Source organism: Protomyctophum bolini (assembly GCF_963924005.1).
Source record: "Protomyctophum bolini genome assembly, chromosome: 11".
Classification (NCBI taxonomy): Eukaryota; Metazoa; Chordata; class Actinopteri; order Myctophiformes; family Myctophidae; genus Protomyctophum; species Protomyctophum bolini.
Window position 1 is genome coordinate 4397213 of NC_137872.1, and position 15559 is coordinate 4412771.

Below are 15559 nucleotides of genomic sequence, written 5' to 3' on the forward strand. Positions count from 1 at the left end.
TTCTCTGTTACACTTGGTAATGCCCCGTACATGTCAGTTCAGTGGCCAGCTAGTCTCATCCTCCTCACTGCTGTCTTCTCTGTTACAACTTGGTAATGCCCCGTACATGTCAGTTCAGTGGCCAGCTAGTCTCATCCTCCTCACGGCTGTCTTCTCTGTTACACTTGGTAATTCCCCGTACAGACGCTTGTTGGTGATGTGCTCGTCCTGGTTGATGTGCCACACGTAACATTCTGGTGTAGCATGCACCGTAGCATGCTGTCAAGAGAACAACAACCTGGCTCTCAACGTTGACAAAACAAAAGAGCTGATCTTGGACTATACAGGAGGCCTCCCAGTGACCACTCTCTCTCTCCTCCCAGTGACCACTCTCTCTCCCTTCCCAGTGACCACTCTCTCTCCCATCCCGATCGGAGAGAGAGCGGGTGGTGACGAAAGCACAACAACGCCTCTTCTTTCTCAGAGAACTGAAGAAAGCTGGAATGGGTCCAAAAGTTCTATAAGATCTTTCTACAGAGCCTGGCGCCACAGAGAGCATCCTGACTGGTTGCTCTGCGTCCGCGGCCTGGTATACGTAGGCTGTGAGGCGACAGCACTATACCGTGCCCCCCTTTGTCTGTTGCTGTTTGATGTTATATTGCTGCTGCATTGTCTGAAGGAAGCCAAATAATCATAAGTCTTACTCTTGTGTTGTTGTGTTACCACCAGTATTATGTGATGTAATGAATACAAATGCTCTGTTGAATCGTGCTAAACTGCCCTCTCCTCCAGACCACGAATGCAGCGTCTACTACGGTGAAAGAAATGCAAATGCCACTCCTTTCCATACCATGCTGGAAGGCAGCATTCAGGAAAATAGCATTTTTTCTTCCCGAAGTCTCCTGAACTTGAACGTATAGTACAGAACGTACAGCGTTGAACAAATTTGTTTAGAAATCTAATGTCGTACATCGCATCTCCACTAGCTAAAGAGTGCTGCATGGGTTGCGCCCCGATAATAGCTGATCTACAAGCTTGTAGATCTGCTATTTTCGCTATTTTTGTCCAAAAGGGCCCTCTTAAATAGGAGGCCTTAGCTATGTTTCACCAGTTTCAATTGAAACGGGCCTCCACCCTCAGGCTCCAACTGAACGTCAGGCGTCAGTCAACCCCCGCCACTCTTGGCCCTCTCTCTCTATCTCGCTCACACTCACTGCCTTGCTCTCTCCCACAATGTTAAGTTACACCTATTTTATGTTAATAACCTTCAGGGTAAAATGTGCAGCATTGGGAGGTAAAGGGGAGACACTTTAATTGTGAAGAGTCGACAGGATGAGGAGAGGTTGTTGTTGTTGATAATTGTCAAGAGTAATGGCTCAGTGTGATATTGAACAGTCGAACAATTTGTATCAATATACGGCTGTATCAACAAAATAATTATATGGGGGCCTCATATTTGGTCTTGAAACGGGGCCTCCAGATTCCTACGGCCGCCCCTATGGGATTTCAGCCCTGCTCTCGTGCCGTGCATGGGTAAACGTGTCTGATTGGGTCACTCGATTCCCTGAATGTTTGGTCAATTGAGCTGGCAGCTAATTTGTTTCCATCTGTCTGGCGTTGTCTTCCGTCCAAAAAGGTAGACGTTAGTCAAGCTCTTGAAACTCTAGACACATGATTGAGAGGCATGCCAAACAATGAGATACACATGAGAGATATACACATAAGAAGAATGCCAAACAAACCTCATTACAAAGCCTGGATGTACAGTACACACCGTGACTTCATACAATTACATACACGACGGACGCAGTGGGTGTACAGAAGCATATATATATAAGGCATAATCTTGAAATGGCAATTATGCACTGCTTCAGTTAACAGTACACATGGCTGAGTCTGCATGCGCACATGCACAGACAAACAAACAACACGACACACAGTTGCGCTCATGCACACGCGCATGCACGGGCACACGCACGCACGCACACCAACACGCACGTGCGCACACACAAACACACACGCACATATACACAAGAGGGGTGGGGGGGCTCAAAATGGTAACAAAGAGGTATAGGAGAGAGGGAAAGAGAGAGACAGAGAGAGAGAGAGAGAGAGAGAGAGAGAGAGAGAGAGAGAGAGAGAGAGACAGAGAGAATGAGACACAGAGAGAGAGACACAGAGAGAGACACAGATAGAGACACAGAGAGAGACACAGAGAGAGAGACAGAGAGAATGAGACACAGAGAGACAGAGAGAGAGAGAGAGACAGAGTGAGAGAGACGGAGACACAGACACAGAGAGAGAGAGAGAGAGAGAGAGAGAGAGAGAGAGAGAGACAGAGACAGAGTGAGAGAGACAGAGATAATGAGACACAGAGAGACAGAGAGAGAGAGAGAGAGAGACAGAGTGAGAGAGACGGAGACACAGAGACAGAGTGAGAGAGACAGAGACAGAGAGAGAGAATGAGACACAGAGGGCATGCCCTTGTTCTTGATGTGATCTCAGTGTTCTAATATAGACGTCATTGCCCTTAATCAGCCTAATTATCTAAATGGTCAGTGTATCAGAATACACATCACAGATGACTTCACGTTTAATCTACAGATTTAAATGCACAGAGGCAGACACACGCACGTGCACACGCGCGCGCGCACACACACACACACACGCGCGCACGCACGCACGCACGCACGCACACACACACACACACACACACACACACACACCTGAATCTGCATACACATGCTTGATCAGTGAGATATGACTCCTATGAGGCACATCATGCTATAGCATCTCATAACAAAACGGAATAGATTATAACATGACATGTATTTGTATATTGTATATAAATAACTTGTTCTGTTATTGTTTATATATTTTCTTTTTGGTCCCATAAAGATAAATGTTTGCATATTTCCCACTATGCCAGATATATGGCCCTGATATAGCCTATACACACACACCCCACTGTGACCAGGCAGGAGAAGGTCAGAACTCACACGCAATTAACTGGACAGACTGTCAATCAGGGCTCTATTTGTTATATATGGTTGTGCTCGTTTGCTCCAAAAACTGAACTAAAAACTGAACTAAAAGTTTAAAACACGTTATAAATTAAAGCCTTATATAGCAGGATCAAATATAGGCCTGCAATATATATTTTTTAAATGTAGGCATATATAAAACTATTAAGCCATGATAACATAAGACAAACGTGGTTTTATATTATATGTCTTTTATTATGCTTTATTTTAATGGTTTGACGTTTTATGTTGAACTGCAAGTGGCTGAGGGGGAACGGTCTTTCATAATGCTTTAATTATGTACGAAAAGTAGGCTATAGGGAAATTGACAAATTAAAAATGTCTAATTATTCATTATTATCTTTCTGCGTCGGCTATAGCTATAAGGCTATATCCATACAAATACATTAAGGAAAACGATGCATTAGTATAGGCCTATAGGCTACAAGTCAAAGCATATCAAAACTATATATATAAGAGGTAAAGAGGCTATGATGGGGTATCATCATCACAAACACCTACCTTTGAGTCACTGCTGAGCAATTTATATTCCGTCTCGTCGATGTTTCCAAAGACGGAGTTCTTCACCATTCCAAACATCTCTTCTTTAGGAAGACGAGTCCCTCTCCTCTCCGCGCACTGCCCCTCTTTACACCTGTTCTATATATGTGTTTTGGTCGTTGGACTTCTCTATGAACAAGTTGGTATTATAACAAACAGCTCCTCTTGAAACCTTGGCATGGGGGACTATCCAGATGTTTAGCCAAAAAAAAACGACCAATTTATGCTCCAAAGGATTTGTGCGCACTTTTACAGTTAATGCTATAATACTCTCTCTTGTTAATATAGTCTACAGCCGTTTTGTTTTTAAGACAGTTACAATTAACGACTTTTCGGTTCTGTGTCAAACGTATAAATGACTTCTTCGCTCTTTCGTCAAACGGACTGCATCACATGCAGCATCCCAGTTTGACCGAGTTTGACCAGCGGTGAATCATGGCCCCGCCTCCCCCCTCTCCTCATTCGCTCTTATCTAGTCTTAAATATACCTCTCTCTCACCCACTTGACAACCATATTACCACCAGCCACCACTATAATGAACAGTTTGCAATGTTATGCCGAAGCCAATCCATGCAGACGGACACATTTTTCCACGACTTAAGTTTGTTTATTTGGTGTGAGTTTAACCTGGGTTCGGGTTGCGGTACTTACATTAAAAATGTATGTTAACTTGAAGGAGCAGGGATGTGTGACTGTAAAGCCACTCATCAAGTCTTCCTATTTCATGTCCAAGAAAACGTCAAGTTGGCTAACATAAACATTAGGTGGAAATCAATAGGCTTGTGCATCCTGTTTCCCTCTATATATGAATTCAGAGATGGGCATGCATTTGAAATACATGATGTATTTTACATTTAAAAAAAAAAAGTATTGTAAATATAGGCCTGGCTACATTGTACATTTTTCTGTATTTTAAAAGAAAATACGTATTTCAAATACATGTATTTCAAATACATGCCCATCTCTGCTTATTATGTCAGAATATGCTGCATGCATGCGCGAAACAGTGGTGGGGGGTACAGATGTGTGTGTGTGTGCACACACTGCATTTTCAGTTGTTAATGCGATATAATTTGACACTATAGCAGTAGGTTTGTCAGTATGCATTGGATTTTCATTCCAGCACACATAGCATGTGCACGTTTTTGTGTTCCGTTTGGCCGTGCTCTGCGCATGTGTGCCACCATGTGTCATGTGTTGTATGCTGCTTAGCTTCAGGGATGATCTATTTAAATTCAGACTGAGAGCAAACGTTAGTCACCATGAGAACTGGAGAGGAAAATAGAAAAAGCAGCATACAAAAAAAAGACACACACACAAAAAGAGGATTATGCTGGGTATATGTATACAGCAGAGCGAGATAGATGATATAATGAGGTTTATAATTATGGGAAAGAGGAGACAGTCCCAGGGAATACAGATTGCTCAATACAAATAAAACAAATCACACATTATGTGAAGTGAGTGGTACAACTCTGTGTGGGGGTCCCCCGGGGGGGGGGGGGGTCCCGGGAAGATCCAGACCCACAGGACCACCACAGCCAGGGTGCCGGCCCGGTTCGGTTCCAGCAAGCCGCCCCGCGTCCGAAACGGAAGAGAAATGACAGAGTTACCATGGGGTAGGCCATGGGGATCTCCCCGGAACATCCAGAGTTACCGTGTGGGGGTCCCTAGTCTACTGTATTCTCTACTGTACTGTACTGTACTGTACTGGCACACCCAAAATCATATATATACATGCAGTTAATATGTGTGTTTGTTAGGTTGCGCACAGGTGGTGAAAAACAACCATGCTATTTGCATGCTCAGACCCAGGCACCCACACAAACACACACACAGCTCCGTAAGGGAGTGGTTGCACCTATACTCAGTAGCCTATGTCCAGACCTACTCAGTAGCCTAAAGCCTGGAACTCCCTCCCCCCTGACATCAGAAACATGGACTCTATCACCATATTTCAAACTCATCTCAAAACCCACCTGTTTAGGCATGAGGCCTTTGACTCTGTGTGACCTCTGTGTCTTCTGCTGCAAGCTGTGCCCTAGTTTTGTTCTGCTTTTAACTGTGTTCTTGTACTGTTTTTAACCTGTACGGCGACCTTGAGTGTCCTGAAAGGCGCCTTATAAATAAAATGTAAAATGTATTATTAAAGAATTGTCAGGCCGCAACAGGGGCATCGCCAGTCCCACTCAGTAGCCTATAATATGTCCAGACGCACTCAGTAGCCGCCCTAACGTATGTCCAGGACATATTATTACAAACCCACTGGGGATAGGAAACGAGCGCCTCGCTCGGCGGTGCCTCACGTGACTCAAGGCCACCAGACACGGCGCGCCTCCGTCATTGACATCATCAGTGACACAAAAATACCAGATCATCACCACCGTCACAAAAGCTGATAATGACATGACTAAAACAGTGAGTATATGTGTGGAAAATGTCCATACTGGGCCCATTGCATGGTCCTGGTGACAGTGGAATGGGGTGAGTATATGGAGTGGATGTCAATGTGATACTGTCAAGGGCCCCTTGCTTTTAAATGTTAGAGGAGCTTGTTTGTGGCTTAAAGACTCCTGGCCAGACCCCCCCCCCCCCAGAGCCCAGACTGACAGGAAACCACACACTGGTTGCTGAAGATAAAGTGCCTTGATGCTCGGTGAACGTGAACCTGAATGTGGATAAATACAGTTTAAAGAATGCAAATGTATTTCAAACTATGTTGGTGGTCGCCTACTCAAATCAGACCCCAATTTTGACTGTAGGTTCTTCCTTGGCCTACTGGAAGTGTGCGTGCAAAGTTGATGCTGATTTGGTCCTACAATGTCCCAAGATTACTCGCTCAGTCTCGTAAAAAAAGACAGAATCATGGGAGCAGAAACATAATCTCGACCACCCCAGAACGGTTGTGGGGTGGGGTGGGGATTAGTGAGTGAGTGGCATTTCCGTAAGTGTTGCATTTATATAGCGCCTTTATCCAAGGCGCTTTACATAGATTGTGCATTACATTCACCCACACATTCATACACTGATGGCGGCGGAAACCATGCAAGGCACCAACCAGCACATCAGGAGGGGTTCAGTGTCTTGCTCAAGGGCACTTCGACACTAAAATCTGGGGGAGCCCACAGGGTTCGAACTGGCAACCTTGCAGGTTACCATCCAGCCACTCTACCCCTGAGCCCCCGCCGCCCCCGTACAATAGTATTCTGTCACTTTGGCTGATTGCAGTATCACCTCTGGCTAAAACATGAGGCACATTTTCGTGAAAGGTCAAAAAAAAGAACTTTAACCCATTCTGACCGGGCACCCATTTTGGTGTTAGCATCATGTTATGCTTTACCTATTGAAAAATAGCAGATCTACAAGCTCATATCGCGCCACCGAGTGGCGCGATACGAGCTTGTAGGTCTGCTATTTTTGAAAAATTCGAAGAACGACTGACATTTTTAGAATCTGATCTCAGGTCAGAATGGGTTCATCAGACCAGTGTGTGTCCAGTGGAAACCTCGTATGAATCTGATCTCAGGTCAGAATGGGTTAATAGTTCACATGCATAATTTATGATATTTCTCAATTACACACAAATACTTGATTTTCAGCTGTTGAATCAGAAATGAGGCTTACAGTATGCCTACTTAGCCTGGCATGGCCAGACTAATATCACTGCGTAGATAATTGGGCAAATGTAGCAATGGCAGATTTGTCTGTTTTCCAGGCCGATACCTACTGCCTAGTAAGATCATTCACAATGCTGCCATTTTCTCAGATGTAATTTAAGGAAATAAAGATAAATTAACCAGCTATTATTGTCTTGTCACAACATAGTCCCATGTGTCTAAAAAAAAAGAAATAAAATACAGATTCAATGGAACATTAATACACACACTTTAATGGGACAAAGATGTCAAAATGGAAATGTTTTTACAGTACATGATTGTGCAGCCAGCAGGACACCTGACCAGTTTCACAATTAATGCCAGACAGTCCTCGTCTTAATTACAGTTATCCAATTACATCATCTCTTCTCTGCCAATATATGTCTGGCTATCGATGGCATGATCTCCTCCAGACTACAGCTGAACTGTACGCCAGAACTGGGTCCATTATTCCCTTCCATTAAAATCAAGGGGTCAAACCTACTATTTCTGTTGTGACGGGGGGGAAAGATCAATAAATCTTGGGGAGACGTAACTGAATCTGTTGGTGACAGTTATACGGGTCACGTGGTGTTATGGCGTGCTACTAACCTACGTCACTCATAGTAAAGTCAGCTGTTGGCGAGGCGGCATTTCATGAATGGAAGGAGAGAGAGAGAGAGGGGGTGAACGGGGAAGGTCCAACTTCGTTGACCGCAATCGCCTTTTTACTATGCTGTGATTCACTGTGGTAATGTTCTAAACTTTAATAAAATATAACAAAAAGCAGTATACCCTGGCCTGGAGCAGTGATTCTCATGCAGACAACGACTAAGGGCCGATTCATACTCCTATTTTAGAGCCGAATAAAAGTCGGTTCGGCGCTGTAGAGCCTACAATGTGACGTCATTTGAGGTTCGGGTGGGGGGTGGGGGGGGGGGGGGTACCGTGCTAAAGTCGTCTCTTCGGTGCTACTGAAAATTTCTGACGAGCCGAAATCATTTCGGCACTACAGCTCCGAAACAGCGGTAAAATAGGAGTATGAATCGGCCCTAAAGCAGCGAGTCTGACAGCTAAAAAACGTTTCCCCGCTTTAGCCTCTCGTCGTCATCATACGCTTGTCAAGATAGAGACGGCATACAGAACCCATGAATGCGGTTGTGTAATCAGACGCGGTCCAGTCAGTCAGCCCACTCCTCTTCTCACACCTTCGTCCTTATTCGTCCCTGTCCCAGCCTTTGCCCCCTGGTTGAGAGGGTCTTCTCATTCGTCCCTGTCCCAGCCTTTGCCCCCTGGTTGAGAGGGCAACCGGAGACCCACTATCCCCGCCGCCTCTTCCACGCTGCGGTCCCCCTTGCCGTGGTAGAGGTTGTGCAGGGCCATGTGCCTCCTGGTGGACGCCAGCAGACAGAGGTAGGTGGACGAGGCGTGGAGAGCCTCGTGATGCCCACGGCAGTACCTCTGTCCCGTTATCTGGAGAGGAGAGGGAGAAGGAGACGGGCACATGTTATACAAATCCCCCCCATTCACTCACCTGAAATTGACCCATTTAGGCCTGACATAAAAATCTTCTAAATCATGACAGTTTTCTGAAATACCTATGTTTATATATCGGTGGTAATCAATATTTATTTTTAAAACTCTTTATTTTAGGATTTTTGAATATGCACGAGACAAAAAAGACAAAAAATACATACAATAGGACAGAAAAATCAACAATAAATAAAATAAAAAGAAACTGAGTAAAAACAAAATACAAAAAAAACAACAAAAAAACAAGAGGTCATGGGATGTACAGCAGCAGCAGGTGGTAATCAATATTTGACTTGGAGAAAGTGCCTGGATTTTAAATGTTGTGTTTTTAAAACCCAAATGCTCCTCCGTTATTTTGTCTTGTTTCAAAATTGAGGTTTTTTTTTTAATCATGTGTTTTGTATCATTTTTCTGAAGTCCCCCTCTTTTTTAAAAGGGTTGTATCTTTCTATTGTATTGTATATGTTTTGTTATATATGCTGTGCAGCACTTTGGTCAACCCTGGGTGTTTTTAAAATTGCTCTATAAATAAATACAATTAGATACATCTGACAGAGGCCATATACACAACAAAGTCCTATATGGACTTGTTTCCATTGAGATGGACCACAATGGGATGGTCCCACCCAGCACATTTTGTGTTATCTTATCATATTAGTTATGTCTTATTTTTCGACGGGCTGTTTACATATTCAATCAATCAAGAGTTACTGCGAGTTACTGTCACACAACAAAAAAAAACTTGGGTGCAACATCTAGTGGCTATCAGAGCACGGTGGCTATATGTTCTAATGTCCTAATAACTCAATGAATGACGTAACGTTAATCAATTAACAACTCCAATCATGCGATTGGCTGCAAGCCTGCAAGCGCCAAGCTCCTGGAATTGAAACCTAATGTAATGAAGTCGCAAGACAGAAGTTCCGTAAAGAAAGATACGACAGACATGGTAGTGTAATGGGTGTTAAATGTTGAGTCAGTCCATAGAATTTAAAATAAGCTCGAGTCGGATTCGGTTCTTCTAACATTACAGAAGCAACTTGACTGGTTGTCAAAATGTCAACACACTTGGGTGAGTGTTTGTTTGTCGACATTGTTTGAGCAACAAGTGTGAGCATGTCGGTCGGGTCCTATTTCTAAGTTTTTAATGAACAATTTCTAAACAGTATTCAGAAAACGAACCATATTATATGTTTTAATTTAGCTTTTATCTATTTGACAAACAGTTTTCAGAACACCAAACCGTATTCTGAATACAGTTTGACAAATACGAAATTAGAATTGAAATGGCCGTAAAATACACGGACCCGGTCGGTCACCTTGCAGCTGTGTCGTTGAGCTCAGCTGACTGTGTGTACATTAAGTAACTAAATGTATTACTAGTCAAATGTTATTTACACAGTATGTGAACTATACACATTAATTAAATTGCTCTCGAAAAACATAAATGGTCGAGCATTTTCCAGAGGCAAATGAAACGTGTCAACTGTGTTATTAGACCATAACATTATGCTCCGTGTGCTGCTAATAGTGCTATAGCTAGCTTAGCCTATCTAGGTTGTTGTTAGCCAGAGCTGCTACCTTGTGTGCGTACAGTCGTTGGCGACTCAACTCACCTCGTTTTGACGAAACTGACCGATAACATAGTTATACGCCAATGACTTTCTATAAGTTGCCCCCTGTATCGTCTTCAACTCCTTCAGGATTCCTCGCCACGCTCTGAGAGGCGAAGGCAGCGCCGCCATTGTTGTTGATGTTGTTCTGACTGACTGTGCTGCTGCTATACTGTAGCTCTGTGGATGATTCTAGACTAGTAGACACACTCAATCGAGTTCAGGACAAGACCTCTCGTTCAGTCTCGTCTCATGGCCCTTGTCAACGAAGGCTTGAGACAAAAAAAATAACAATTTTCAGCTCACTTCAATGTCCTGATCCTGTCGTGTTATTGAAAACACTGTTTTGGTACTGTACTGTACTGTGCACCGCAGTAGAGATTGTAGAGACGAGACAGAGATAACTAATTACCCAGCAAGCCAAATGACATCATGATGATGTTATGATGACGTCCTCCGATGACTCGAGTGACGTTCAGGACTATAGGCCAGATCACAGCCCATATGGGGATGATCTTTACGTTGTTTCCAGGACGAAATAATATAGCTTATTCTGGGCCAGATGATCTGACTATATTATGAAGTTGATCTGACCACGATCTGACTCTTTCTGATTCATCCAGGGACATTCGTCTTAGTGAGCAGAATTTATGTTGGTTAACTTGAAATCCGGTGATATTAATTTCTGGGCCAGATCTGACTAGTCTTGGTTTGACATGATTTGGCCCCAATCGAGAGTCACTAATTGTGTGCTTGCTGGGTATATTGTAATTTGCATGAATTCATTCTGCAGTGAAATGTCGCCCTCTTTAGGTGATATTAGTGCACACAAAGCTACAGTCTGTCAAAATGTAAATATTATATCCCACTATATCAATGGATATATTTGTAGCAGTATAGGTGTAGCCTATACATAAAGGTTCTCATACAGTGCACAAGTGAATGGTGAAAATTAATATTTTGTCTACACGTCATCATCATCACAGTGGTTTCACCTACATTATTTTGTTTTCTCCTGTCTCTTCTAGCCCCTTTATCGCGGCCCCTTGGTTGTGTTTGGGACGTCGGTACCCGTCCCGTACCAAATACAGAAAAGGTATAACCATGAAGGCTCCGGAAAGGGGCTATACTGCCTCTTCTGTCTTCAACTCACTCTCCAGGACCCTGTCATTGGAGGTGGCCATGCTCCGCTCGCTCCACTGGCTCCCGGTCGCTGCCCGCACAGAATACAAAACTCTGATGCTGGCATTCAAAGCAACCAAAGGTATGGCTCCCCCATATCTTGCAAGTATGATTGAACCCTACAAACCCTCCCGCGCACTCAGATCAGCCAACGCAGGGAAGCTGGAAGTACCCTCACTAAAAACGCCGGGACAACGCTCCACACGTCCCAAACTCTTCTCCCTTCTGGCTCCAAAACTGTGGAATGCACTTCCCATTGCAGTCAGAACGGCAGCATCACTCCCAATCTTCTGCCGTAGACTCCATCATGGCCCATAGCACTTACCCCACCCCCTTAGATAGCATTTCTGTAGACTTAGATAGCATTTGATACAGACTTATAGCATGTTATGTAGACAGCACTATAATTGCATTGTATGTAGTCATACTAGCACGTCATAGTACATATGTATAGTATAGTATAGTTATATATGTATAGTTTCATTATATAGATATGCCACTGTTACTTTCTTAGCTTACGCATGTTTCATGATAAATGCTTTTTATGTGATTAGCTCTGGATTAAGAGCGTCTGCTAAATGCCTAAATTGTAAATTGTAATTGTAATTCCCTGTCCCTGTGCCATATCAGACGGAGCTGTGACCCCATCGACGTTAAAGACCATGTGCTCAAGTGGACCAGAAGGGAAAAATCCTGCCAGACAAACAAAAGGAGTGATGTCTTCCCTTCCTAAACACAAATATGGTCAAGGTGAGCAAGTTACTTTTACAGTAGAGGTTTGCCACAGGCACGTGCAGAGGGAGGGCTTTTTGGTGCTGCTTGGGCACCTATCTGCCCCGGCCTGGCCGCTGTGCCTTTTACCCACCCCCCAAAAAAACCTTTTTAATGGCCTGCCCCACATCTGTGGCCCTTTTAGCAATATTTAATGATATTTAATTCAATGTTGGATGTGGAACATCTTGCTCCATTAGCACAACAACACATGTCTGGTGTGAAATGGCACAAGGGTCCCCCACAAAAAGATCACCCCAAAAACTGCTTATAATAATAATAAAACTCCACTTATGTGCCCTTTTCCTGGGGGGTTTGGACACCTGCCACCTCACCTCAGTGCTCTCTGCACAGCCCTGTGGTTTGCCATTACTATTATATTTCCTATCTGTACTGTCAGTCAGTGATAAGCAGGTAGGCTACCTACAACTCACCATGGTGGTAGGCCAGGGGTAGGCAACCTTAGGCACCAGTGCCAACATTGGCACAAAGGAGGGTGATCACTGGCACACTGGCAAGTGTGTGAGAGTGGTTTTAAATAAACTATTTAAAAAAATGCAGTTAAATAAATGAAGTCCCTCACATTTTTGTATAAATTACATCCTGCATTCTACATTCATTAAAACTGAACTCTGTTATTGCCTTGACTCTAATGATCATTATAACAACGTGACAGAAAATATTTAAATTAAACTACATATCTACCCTGTGGTAGGCTATTTTTTTATTTGTTTATTTTGATCCCCATTAGCTACTACCTTAGTAGCAGCTACTCTTCCTGGGATCCACACATAAAATACATTACAATTACATCATATTAAATACATTTTACAAGACTGTAAGAAAAAACAGTTAAAAAAACAAAATACAACTAAATATAAAACAAGTGATTAATAAATATAACATCGCAACCATGAATACAATTTCAGTTTGAGTATAGCCTACCGTTACAGTATGAAAGATTTTAAACAGTGTTCAATGACCATCATTAAAAGCAAGTGACATGACATATGAGATATTTCTTTAACTTATTTTTAAAATCTGGTTTACTTGTTGCCCGTCTGATTTGTGATGGAATACTATGCAGCTCTTACATTGCTCTATATCAGGGGTCTGTGACCTTTTTTAAATGAAGTGCCATGTTTTTATTTTCTAGATAGTCAGTGTGCCATATCAATATTCATTAATTTTAATGACACCACGTGAAAAATTCCAACATATTTTGCTTGTCCACAGATATGAAGTTTCTCCTAATTTTTAAATATTTTCTTTCACGTTATAATGATCATTAGAGTCAAGGCAATAACAGAGTTCAGTTTTAATGAATGTAGAATGCAGGATGTAATTTATACAAAAATGTGAGGGACTTCATTTATTTAACTGCATTTCTTTAAATAGTTTATTTAAAACCAAAAATACTCTCACACACTTGCCAGCGTGCCAGTGATCACCCTCCTTTGTGCCAATGTTGGCACTGGTGCCTAAGGTTGCCTACCCCTGCTCTATATATTACTGTGTGTTGCATTGCATTCGTTTTTGAGTTGGGAAACGTAGAAAGACCTTGTGCTGAATGTCTGGTATTGTGGCATGCTTAGCCAATTTAGCCCACACAACCATTTCCCAAAGAAGTAGTTTGTTTGTTTGAGTTTCGAGGACGCTATTGGGATTCCATTCATTTCAGTACGGTGTCAAGGTTCAAGGTTGTATGGTAGCGGTATTTGTTGTTACTGTACATCTTGTGCACAAGAGTAAGACTTGTTGTTGTTGTTGTTCGGATTCTTTTAGTTTAGACAATGCAGCAGCATTGGTAATGATGATATTAAGTGTAGAAAGAAAGAGGAAAAACTAGATCTTTATACTAATAGGGGGAGGTCGGTACAGTTACCATATCATATGCAGGAAGTGAAGCAGCCAGTCAGAATGCTTGCAGCTCAGGGTTTGATGAGGTCAGATCAACATATGGAAAATTAATATTTTGTCTGCACATCATCATCATCACAGTGGTTTCACCTACATTATTTTGTTTTCTCCTGTCTCTTCTATAGCCCCTTTATCGCGGCCCCTTGGTTGTGTTTGGGACGTCGGTACCCGTACCAAATACAGAAAAGGTATAACCATGAAGGCTCCGGAAAGGGGCTACGGCCTCTTCTGTCTTCAACTCACTCTCCAGGACCCTACCTGTCATTGGAGGTGGCCATGCTCCCTGTCCCTGTGCCATATCAGCTGACCATGTGCTCAAGTGGACCAGAAGGGAAAAATCCTGCCAGACAAACAAAAGGAGTGACGTCTTCCCTTCCTAAACATTATGGTCAAGGTGAGCAAGTTACTTTTACAGTAGAGGTTTGCCACAGGCACGTGCAGAGGGAGGGCTTTTTGGTGCTGCTTGGGCACCTATCTGCCCCGGCCTGGCCGCTGTGCCTTTTACCCACCCCCCACAAAAACCTTTTTAATGGCCTGCCCCACATCTGTGGCCCTTAGCAATATTTAATGATATTTAATTCAATGTTGGATGTGGAACATCTTGCTCCATTAGCACAACAACACATGTCTGGTGTGAAATGGCACAAGGGTCCCCCACAAAAAGATCACCCCAAAAATTGCTTATAATAATAATAATAATAATAATAATAAAACTCCACTTATGTGCCCTTTTCCTGGGGGGGTTTGGACACGTGCCACCTCACCTCAGTGCTCTCTGCACAGCCCTGTGGTTTGCCATTACTATTATATTTCCTATATCTGTACTGTCAGTCAGTGATAACTGACTGGTTGAAGAGGACCATGGTGGTAGGCTATGGCATGCTTTATAGCCAATTTAGCACACACAACCATTTCCCAAAGAAGAAGTAGTTTGTTTGAGTTTCGAGGACGCTGTTGGGATTCCATTCATTTCAGTACGGGTTCAAGGTTGTATGGTAGCGGTATTTGTTGTTACATCTTGTGCACAAGAGTAAGACTTGTTGTTGTTATTCTTTTAGTTTAGACAATGCAGCAGCATTGGTAATGATGATAATAAGTGAAGAAAGAAAGAGGAAAAAAATAGATTTTTATACTAATAGGGGGAGGTCGCATCCATGATGCACTCGTGCGTATATACAAGTTGCATTGCCTTGCGGTTGAGGTCGGTACAGTTACCATATCATATCCTTGTGGCTGAGGTCGGTACACATATTAACTGTATATATTATGGTCATTTCGGGTGTGCCAGTACAGTACAGTACAGTGACAGTACAGTACAGTAGAAAGTACAGTAGAGGGACC

General features: G+C 43.0%; 2 protein-coding genes across 2 annotated transcripts in view; both read right to left on the reverse strand.

The window, feature by feature from the left end:
- Positions 1 to 3605, reverse strand: part of LOC308324047 (heme-binding protein 1-like) — a gene marked incomplete at its 3' end in the record, with an annotated part of 21507 nt that extends 17902 nt beyond the window's left edge. The window contains exon 1 of the mRNA XM_080775952.1: positions 3525 to 3605. Coding sequence (XP_080632078.1) covers positions 3525 to 3602 — 78 coding nt within the window. The 5' untranslated portion in view covers positions 3603 to 3605. The remainder of the gene's footprint in view (positions 1 to 3524) is intronic.
- A 3827-nt stretch (positions 3606 to 7432) lies between these two features.
- On the reverse strand, positions 7433 to 10711 carry fmc1 (formation of mitochondrial complex V assembly factor 1 homolog). The gene is made up of 2 exons (XM_080775866.1): positions 10349 to 10711; positions 7433 to 8672 (listed from the first exon to the last, which is right to left on the reverse strand). Exons 1-2 carry the CDS (start codon positions 10475 to 10477, stop codon positions 8463 to 8465), a joined length of 339 nt encoding a protein of 112 aa, XP_080631992.1. The 5' UTR covers positions 10478 to 10711; the 3' UTR covers positions 7433 to 8462.
- Between the last annotated feature and the right edge of the window lie 4848 nt (positions 10712 to 15559).

Coding starts and splice junctions, on each gene's coding strand:
- fmc1 (XM_080775866.1), bottom strand. CDS start 10,477: ATGGCGGCGCTGCCTTCGCCTCTCAGAGCGTGGCGAGGAATCCTGAAG. Junction 8,673..10,348: donor GTCAGTTTCGTCAAAACGAG/GTGAGTTGAGTC, acceptor TCTCCTCTCCAG/ATAACGGGACAGAGGTACTG.